General features: G+C 39.2%; 1 protein-coding gene across 4 annotated transcripts in view; it reads left to right on the top strand.

The window, feature by feature from the left end:
* The first annotated feature begins 5,851 nt into the window (after positions 1 to 5,851).
* The window catches only part of LOC135083875 (uncharacterized), a 32,418-nt gene continuing 27,746 nt past the window's right edge, over positions 5,852 to 10,523 (top strand). For all 4 annotated transcript variants that reach the window (XM_063978622.1, XM_063978621.1, XM_063978620.1 and 1 more), the window contains exon 1: positions 5,852 to 6,479. In XM_063978622.1, coding sequence (XP_063834692.1) covers positions 5,867 to 6,479 — 613 coding nt within the window. In that variant the 5' untranslated portion in view covers positions 5,852 to 5,866. The remainder of the gene's footprint in view (positions 6,480 to 10,523) is intronic.

The following is a 10,523-nucleotide window of genomic DNA, read 5'->3' as shown; positions in this document are numbered from 1 at the left end:
AGGCTCGGACCTCGGCTTAGGCCGTGTCCGGGGGACGGATTGGGGAGAACCGGCCCGGTACATGTCAGTACCGTCAGAAATGAAATGCAGGGCCTCGTACTCGCCGGCGTAACGAGCTACTGTGTTGTGGAGTAGTTGGCGTTCTTAAGGCAGTGATATCTGTGTTCAGAAATTCGGTAATAGGATCGTCCGGGTCATCTAGGACATGCCTAGCTTGTCGGTATTGTGCAGCGACATCTTTCTGGGGTGTGTACGTGGTGGCGCTAACGATAAATAAATAATAAATAAATCTTTGGACACTTTTCACACAACGCCAGCTAGCCCCAAAGTAAGCAACTTAATGCTTGTGTTATGGGTGCTAGCTTAACGGATATACTACTTATATACTTTTTTTTTTTTTAAATACATACATATTATACATAGTAACACCCAGACCCGTCACAGAAATTAAAATTCATCATTTCAATTTCTGCCCGGCCGGGAATCGAACCCGGGACCTCTCGGCATAGTAGTCCGTTCTGAACCACTACACCAAACGGCCGATAAGAGGGTTCTTGTGGTTGATCGCTTTATCAAAGTAGCGGCGAGAGGCTTCTTTCATAAAGTGATCAATCGATGGGATCTCGAAATCTCTATGGAGATTCGTGTTACGCACGAAACACGGGGCATCCGCGGCTCGGCGTAAGAATTTGTTTTGGAGGGTCTGGAATTTCTTAAGGACTGTGCAGGAAGTGTGAGCAAACACCGGACTGGCGTAAGTCAACACTGGACGAATGCAGGTTTTGTAAATTGTCAACTTGTTTCTAAGTGACAATTTACTTTTCCTTCCAACTAGGTGGTAGAGTCGGTGGGTGTAGTGGTTCGCACGGCTCAAGACGCGTCTGAGGTGCGGAGCGAACGATAATCTCTGGTCGAAGGTGACACCTAAGTACTTGGCCTCACTCTTCCACGGAATAGTTTGTTCAAATAGGACATTAGGACGAGTGCAAACCGGAGGACGTTTCGCAGACAAAGCCCTAGAAAAGTACACTGCTGCACTTTTTTCGGGATTTACCTCGATACGCCACTTCCTGAACCATTCGCCTAATTGTGTGACTGCGCGTTGGAGCGCCAAGATGACGTAATTCCGATTACGTCCGGACTTGTAGAGTGCGGTGTCGTCCGCAAAGAGGGCTAAATCCGTATTCGGATATTTGGGGATGTCATTGACGTACAATGAAAAAAGAATGGGTGCTAGATGATGTCCAGGGTCCTGATGATGGAGTCAGGAGGTGGCCATAGGAACTCCTAAACGAAACGGCGAAATCTTATCGAGTTTTGGTTCGTTGGATTCGACTTCTTGAGCACTTTGGTGCTAAATAATGACCCAGAGATTGAGATACAACTAAAAAGTGTAAAATAAAATTATAATAAAAAAAACTTTTTTAAAAACAAGCTTTATCATGAAATGCAGTTGTACTAAAACGAAATAAATAATTGTATGCTTGGTTCAAATAATTTCGAAAGCTTGTAGCGCAAACAGAAAAAAAAGGAAATAAATTCCATGCGCGATACAAGCTTTTGAAATTATTTGAACCAAGCATCTCGTTTCAGCCAAATGACGTCCACTGCTGGACAAAGGCCTCCCCCAAGGTTTTCCACAATGAACGGTCCTGCGCTGCCCGCATCCAGGCTCTTCCCGCGACCTTTACCAGATCGTCGGTCCACCTAGTAGGAGGCCTGCCCACGCTACGTCTTCCAGCCCGTGGTCGCCACTCGAGAACTTTCCTGCCCCAACGGCCATCGTCTCTACGAGCTATGTGCCCCGCCCACTGCCACTTGATTTTAGCAATTCTGCGAGCTATGTCGGTTACTTTGGTTCTCCTGCGGATCTCCTCATTTCTGATTCGATCACGCAGGGAGACTCCGAGCATAGCCCGCTCCATCGCCCTTTGGGTGACCTTGAGCCTTCTTATGAGGCCCATAGTAAGCTTCTCCTTCTTATGAGAACCAAGCATACAATTATTTATTTCGTTTTAGTACAACTGCATTTCATGATAAAGCTTGTTTTTAAAAAAGTTTTTTTTATTATAATTTTTATGTGACAGTAGGCAAACGAGCAGACGGATCACCTGATAATAAGTGATTACCATCGCCCATAGACACCCGCAGACCCAGGGGCGTTACAGGTGCGTTGCCGGCCTTTAAGGTGAAGATACGCTCTCCTCTTGAAAGCTTGCAGGTCGTATCCGTCCGGAAACACCGCAGACGACAGTCCATTCCACAGTTTGGTTGTACGGGGCTGGAAGTTTCTAGTGAAACGTACTGTTGTGGTTTCATGATATAAAGGCAGATCACAATGATCTTATTAGTATAGAGATACCAAATAGTCGTTTCCCTGGGGTCAACCACCTTTTCTACCATCTTTTGAGGGGGTCTAAGAGGGCTTTTAGAAAACTGTCATTAATGACATGTCATCATCATCATCATGATCAGCCGGGTTAAGATGCGCGTGATGATAAAATCTTGTCGATAATTTAAGACGAGAAAATATGGTTTTTATCGTGCAAAGTCGATAAAATGACTTGATAAAGGTTTTCGTGGCGACTCCACATTCTAGGCCTATTATACAGGTTAGGGGACTATTCCCACATCTCGTTCCCACTGCTGCAACTCCTGTGATCCTGGCTATCTGCAGATTGACCACCAATATAAATAACTAGCTTTTGCCCGCAGCTTCACCCGCGTGAAATTTAGTGTCACAGATCGGCATAAATTATAGCCTATATGTTAATCTGGGTTACAAACAATAATACTGTAAAGTTTAAACAAAATCCGTTCAGTAGTTTTTGCATGAAAGAGTAACCAACATCCAGACATCCAAACTTTCACATTTATATACTAAGTAGGATTATTAATATCATTATTTACTATTTATATACAGTACAGGCTTGATACAGGTTATAATTTAGTCTCCATTGCAAATGGAGGATGTGGCCTTGAGTGTATTTTTGTAATAAAATACACCCTTAACCGCAAAAATAGATAATCCGAGATGTAAATAAGAGTTTTGAACCTCATTTACATTAAATGTTAATATTCATTAATTGGAAAAGGAAAAGCAGCAAGCATTCGTCTTTAATTTCCGGGAAAAAGTATCAAGATCTCTGGTTTCCATTAAGATTTGATAAGCTGACCTTTAAATACGGAAATAAAATATTTACCTCGAGTGCCTATTTTTAGAAAGTTTTGTGATAACCATGAGGGAAAAATTGGGACTATATTCAAATTCATTCTGAGGGAATAATACCTACTATCTAAAAAGGTTTATGTTTAGAATACTTGCAGATACCACCTCTCGTTCCCACTGCTGCAACTCCTGTGTTGGTTGGCTACTAGGGTCTACAGCTTGATGTCCAAGAGAACTCATCCAATGAAGGCCCTAGTAAAACTGTCATTGGATAAGATTTCGCGTTCCATTTCAATTCAACTACAGTGTGCTTACCATGAGTTTACAGTAGATGTGCTCGCTAGCGACTGCTTAAATTATTGACATCAAAATGTATGACAGATTGTACAGCGCCCCTAGCGGCTTCTTTCAAGAAATAAAATCTTCATAGATTTTTTTGACGTACCTACTCGCTAGCGAGCACACCTAACGTAAACTCATGGTAAGCACACATAAATCGTGTTACTCTATTTTAACTGTCATTGTATTGGACCCGCAATGAAATTTTTGCTCTTTCCAGTGCAAAGCGGATAACAGAAGACAATCAAAGTTTTAAATCTTTGTAAAGACACAGAACTCAGGGAATTCTACTACTTACTGGTCGCATGAGACCGCAGTAACAATTTGTCTTTTACTATGTCTCGATTAATTGCTGGTACTTGAAGGGATGTACCTACTTAAATTAAATTATTACAACTGTTAAATTAAATTGGTGGAAGAATTAGCGTCTGTCACACAGTTTAAATGTAACTAGTATAGACGTTAATGATCCCTATCTTAATACAGCTCCTATTGTTAAATGTATTTTTTTGTGAAGATACCACGAGCATTGTTAAAGACACAATAAAGTTATTTATTATTATTATTTGTACGCTTTAGAGCTCACGGGTCAAAAGTGGCCCGGTCCTTTATAAGGCTTGCGTGGGGATACAGATCCAACACGTAGAGGCCGTTTTAAGCGCAAAATAATCGACAAAAGTGACAGTGGTGCACATGCTTAATCTAGTCTCTGACTATATCATGGGATGTAGCCAGAGACCATCCCCAGCCTGTGCACAGGAGCTACTGCAGTTATGGAAGAATGGACTAGGGTTATGGATGAAGGATGGATGGACTGGTTAGTGGGCTATGGATGGAGACTACGGGTCACCTGCCTGGTTCATAGTCTCGGACTTATTATTACTTACACCACGTATATTGCTCATTTTATGACCTTTGTTATTTAATGTTTTAGGTTTACTGTGTTAACTTATTGTTGTCGAATTGATTAAATAATATTTTATATAGGTCAATAAGTAACCTTAGTCGGACGTTAATAGATTTACCTGGTAACTTATATAAGTGGACATCGCGTGATATATTGACGCACTGCATACCTGTGTGTTTGTATATCATCATAATGTACCGTTAGTAGAAAACTAAAAAGGCTTTTTCTTTTTATTTATCGTTCTTTTAGACTGAAAGCAGATATCAGAAAGAAATGAAATCCTGACCCTGGTTTCCAGAAAGTTTTATGCAGTTTATTTAAAAACTAGCGGTGGCCCGAGACTTGCACGCGTGAATCCCGTTTTACCCCCTTAGGGGTAGAGTTTCGTAAAATCCATTCTTAGTGAGGACAGTTCGAAAAGGAACCACAAGCAAAATTTGAGACCCCTAGCACTTGTAGTTTCTGAGATTTCGTGATGAGTGAGTGAGTCAGTCAGTCAGTCAATCAGTGACCTTTCGTTTTATAGATACAGATTTAAAATAATAATCTTCAGTGCTTTTGACTTAAGAAAAATTAGAATAAGTTAATATGATACGAGTTTCATGAACCTCCAGTAAAGTATTAATCTATACTCAAGATGAATCTCTACTCGCTTGAGTTACTTAAAGACCATTACCTAACTAACAACTATCGTATTTATTTACACAAGTTTATAAACGATCAAAAACTTCATGTGATTTCTCGGTAAAACGATATTAATACTAAAGTTTAATCTTTAATTAGCAAAGATGAAGGATGATTATGTGCTTAGTTTCAGTTTATACTGGCTCGTAATAATTTATAGCTTTCTCAAGATAAAATGACTTATAGATAAGTGAAATAAATGATCTGTCTTTTTGAAAATGAAGACATAAGCTTCAACCACACCAACGCGTGCAGATCGCCATCGCCGGCGTAATCATAGGCCAATGACAGTTCGCGCGGACTGTCATGGGCATAAAAATATAGAAAATCCAGGGTTTCCGTAAAGACTCCATCCTTTAGCAACTTTTAAGAGAGTAGGAGAACCCATGATAACATTAATCTTAAAGAATCGCTAGCATTTCCAAAAAAATTTCAAAGCATGTACCTTATCTAGATAATTCGGCCTTGCAGTTGTCAATGGATACTTTATCATACATGTATGTATCAATTGATTTGTATTAATGCAGCTAATTACAGCAAAAGAAATACAACTGTATCAGTTTTACTTTGTTTCTCTGTATACATTATTACACTTTTTTCACCACATTCACTCACTCTCTCCCGTTTCAGCATCATCTCCATATACTGATTTTGCTGCCACTATATTTGAAAGTAAAATATCATTTCTCCAACCCATTATTGGTGCTGTATTTTTTCCTGCATAAATTCTCTTAACTGATCCTCAAGTTTGCACCTTACTGGTTAGCATGCATGGCGAATTATTGACTGTGAACACTGGCAGCAAAGAAAAGTGCACACAGTTAAATAGTGTTAGTAACACACGCGCAGAAAAAAAAACGCACACAGTCCACCAAAGCCATTGCAGCGTGACGTTGGATAAAAATCATCAGTTGCTGCCAGAGGGCTTCATTGACGAACAAACCACCGCCGAGGGTGGTACAAACGACCGGGGTTACAGATGGATTGGTGATAGCGAGTGCGAAAGTGTTATGTTAGTGTTACAGACAGAAGTGACAAAGTTCAAAATGACTCCTCTAGTTTTGTTGTTCGCTTTGACAATTGGACATGTAACCGGGGTGGTGGAGTTAAGCTGTAGTGACAATGCTACGTGCATCGAGCAGATGCTTAAGGATACAGCGAGGAGTTTGCGGCAGCAGAAGACAGTTAGGTTGTTCGATGCACTGACGATCGAACCCTTGGGCATGAGGTCGGCGAGAGCGAACGAGAGTCCTCTGACGAGATTCACGAAGAATCACGCTTTCAGCTTCGACTGGAACGAGTATACGTTTAGAGTGACGCGACCGCAGGGCAGGAGTGACGTCATGGACTTGGAAATCTATGAGAGCAGGAGTGCCAAAGGTTGGTAGCTATCTCTATTAGATACTTAGTTTCAGGTATCAAGCGAAAAATTACTAGTGTCCTACTTAATTATTAAGAATGTAGAGTCACTATTCCGTGACAGATACGAGTATAATTATAATCATAGCATAAACAATAAGAGTCTCATGCTAATACTTAGGAAAATAATCTACAAACCTTATTCACAGTTAAGTATTTGATTAGCTTATTGTCATACTAAAAGCTTGATTTATTTAAAACACGTTATAGTTACTTGAATGTCTATTTTGAAACGGTTTGTTTTCTGTAGACCCATATCCTTACATTAGGGCTGTCAATTCTGTAGTATTTCTTTAGTTGTGAATAGTAGTTCTGAATATTAGGCCGTGTAAAAGTACCATAACACATTTAAAAGTGCTCTTCAAAACCAAACTTACTGAAAATTAATTATGTTAATGAGTTTTTCTTCCTTCTTGCCATAATATAGTATGCAAATAGCTGATAGCATAGAAATCGTAGTATCACTGCACATACCCGCTTCGGGTCATTAAGACTGACTGCGCTAACTATCCCCCATCAATCATTAACTCGTAGTTAACCGTAATCACAGTTAATTGAAGAGTTCAATGCCTTACCTGTTATGAAATAATGAGGTGATCTACATAGGTAACATTGTATCTTTAAAAGGTACATAATTAGGGTAAGGATTTGTTTTGTAGATCGGAAATTAAGTAATCTAATAAGTAGGGCTTAGTTTAATTGTTTAGGCTACTTAAATAGACTTATGCCACTTTTTCACCATCAATCCCTCATTTTAAGTAACCCCTATGGTAACACATAACAGGAATTTTGTATTTATAAGGGTCACTTAAATATAAGGGATTGATGGTAAAAACGGGCATTTTTAATCCAACTTAGATGTAACTTTAATATTGACCTTTAGCTTTTTGAACTCTATATCACTAGACTTGGTTGTATTGTTGAAGTCAAGTTATTTTTACGCTGTGAGATAACGTACTTCCTAATATAAATAGTCGATATCATCATACCATGATTTCTAGATGATTCTAATCCAATATAGGTAGATATTGCTCGGGAAGCAAACGGTTGTGGAATCTAATCCAACCTAAGGCAGTAATTTTTTTTCAGGAGAAAAATCTTTATGTACATTATCGTTGACGAGGGTTCCGATCTTTTATTAAGTATATAATACCTATGTATCCCCAGTAGGTTTTGTTATTTTCGCCTAAAATTACTGTTATCCTTTAAAGTTACGCCTGAAAATATCTGAAATTATAAATAGCATAACTCAAGGTACTGAAGAAGAAATGCACTATTTTTGCATCAAACCGTTTTCTTTTCTAGTTTCACGTGGTAATTATTATTAATAATTATACGTACAATATAACGAGCGCCTGTTATAATCTTTTACGTTATGGTTATGCTTCGTTGCATTAATTAAGTTTTTGTTAAGGTGCGAACACAATGATTGATACAAATATCCCACCAGAAACATTTTCATATAAATAAATAAAAGCAATATTGTCAAGATTTGACACTATCAAAAAATAAGTTACATATCATGTAATATTATGTTGCTCACACTGTCAACAAGTTATCAAAGCTTTTAATTCTGTACTGTTAGTTGCCAAGACAACACCACATGGCTCACACTATCAAAAACTTATCAGAGCTCATGTAGAGCCAAGCCCTACTTTGCTATATTGTCAGGATCAAGGTTTCACCGTATGGCTCGCAATGTCTAAAAGTTATCAGATCTCATGTAGAGTCAAGCTTCTAGCTCTACAGTGCTATGTTGGCAAAACGAAACCGTATGGCTCGCACTGTCAAAGAGTTATTAGATCTTTTGTAGAGCCAAGTTTCTAATTCTACACTGCCATGTTGCTAACATGAAACCGTATGGCTCATAATAATCTAAGTTATCAGATCTCATGTAGAGTCAAGCTTTTAACTCTACACGGGCTTTTTTTAACGTCGGGTAATGCTTTACGCATACTCACTGGTCGATGGGGATGGCTAGTGGGTTATGTGGAACTTTCCCCGCCTGCTCAGTAAAGGCAGGGCCTACAACTAAAGCTTGACGGTGTCCACAGGAACCCAAAGAAACGGAGCCACTTGTTATTCTCCTAGCTCGGAAATTTTATTTCGTTCGCAGCTCCGCCTCAGGCTAGAGTCTCCGGCTTCGAGGGAACCCCCAATCCCCTCCTCCAGTTGTTTTTTTAGAGGCCCTGGTACAACAGGACCCCCGGCCCGCCATAGCAGGTTACGGTCTGCTCCATGCCGCTGCTCAGTCAGCTCTGCTGATCAGTGAAGTACCGAGAGCGACACTCTAAAGAATGGGCCCGGGCAAACGTTCCGGCAGCCCCCACCTGTGGGAGTTTTTAAGATGCCCCCTACATCGTGACCCGGGCAAAACGGGCTACACGATCTCGTTAATATGGGACTTGGCCGGTAACCATTGCGCTTCACTTGGCTGATCTTAGCAAATAATTAAAAATACTAAAAACTTGTCTTAATCAATAAGCTGATAATGAGATTGATTTTAGTGTTTATTAGTTAAGATTAGAAGCTGTCAATATACTAACAACTCATTAGAGATGAATTGGTTTTAACAAGCTGTTAACGTTTTTCTTTTCAGTGAGCATGAGATATTCAGGTCAAATCAACGTTGTTTACTTATGAATTAGTTTTACTAATATTTCAAATACTTCTTTCTTAATTACTTATTTAAGTATATGTTTTGTGAAGTCACTCGTAATTGATGACGTCAAGTTGTTTACTGACAACTCTGATGACAATGGTTTTGCATATTTTATTTTAAGTCATTATTTATAATAGGTATCTGGAATCTTGTGACAAAATAATAGAGTATTTTTTGGCACTACGCTTAGTGTTACCCATTAAAGTACCCAGCTGCAATGCTACTTGAAAGTTTAAATTCCACAAATTTTAGTGTGTTATGTCAAACATTTAAGTGGTACAGTCAGTTTCAAATTTTTCGTGACACCAAAAAAGTTCTCAACGTCTTTGTTACAATAATTGGAATTTGGTTGTGTAGTCACCTTTTTGGCCACTTTGACAAAAGTATCATGAACTAGTTGACGATGAGGAAGACGTATTCATCATCATCATCATCTCAGCCATAGGACGTCCACTGCTGAACATAGGTATCCCCCAATACTTTCCATGTTGCCCGGTTCTGACGTAGGTATTACAATCTGTTAAGTTATCACTTTAAGGGCTATATTTCACCGGGACACCATGGCGGCGCAACCAGTCGCCGCTACCAACAAAATGTATGCAGCTTTGCGCAACCAAACGGACAGCTCTACTCAGACTCTATAGAGCTGCATACATTTTGCTGGTAGCCGGCGACTGATTGCGCCGCCATAGTGTCCCGGTGAAATAGCCCTTAGATATTGTAATTACTTGATGATCAAGATATGTCGTTTTAATTGATGATTTTATAATATTTCCAGTAAAAAATACTTTAATAATAAAATATAACAAATATTATATTTACTTGTGTGTACTCGCCCCACGTATCTTCATTAGAAATGAGATCAGAAGTTGCAAAACCATAACAGCGTATGATTAAATCATTTACTTCACAGAACGTGCGTATTTTGATAAGATGTACGTACACATCCGTTTATGTGCAAAAATTACAGGTATTTCTACAAAGAAAATTAATTTTCGTCCGTAATTATAAGCCTAGGCCCATACCACCGATGTTTAGTCGGCCGATAGTTGGGCCCGATTCTAATTTGTATGAAGAATCGGCCGATATAAAACCGTTGTAACCGTTGAAGTGCGCAACTTCTAATATCTCCTCAGGGCTCTCTTAGCTCCTATACCTCTTAAACACGTTTTATTTTTGTATGGACATAGGTAGGATAGGTATTTATTTCATAGAGCAACAGGGTATAGATATTAATCATTAATACCAACACAAAAAAACTATAAATTGAATCTTGGAGTGGTCTACTGTTTTTACATCATTTTATGCCCCCTTATCTCATGTTTACGTTATCGGCGGCCGTT

Source organism: Ostrinia nubilalis, chromosome 24, assembly GCF_963855985.1.
Source record: "Ostrinia nubilalis chromosome 24, ilOstNubi1.1, whole genome shotgun sequence".
Lineage (NCBI taxonomy): Eukaryota > Metazoa > Arthropoda > Insecta > Lepidoptera > Crambidae > Ostrinia > Ostrinia nubilalis.
This window is presented reverse-complemented; position numbering and strand designations above follow the sequence as displayed.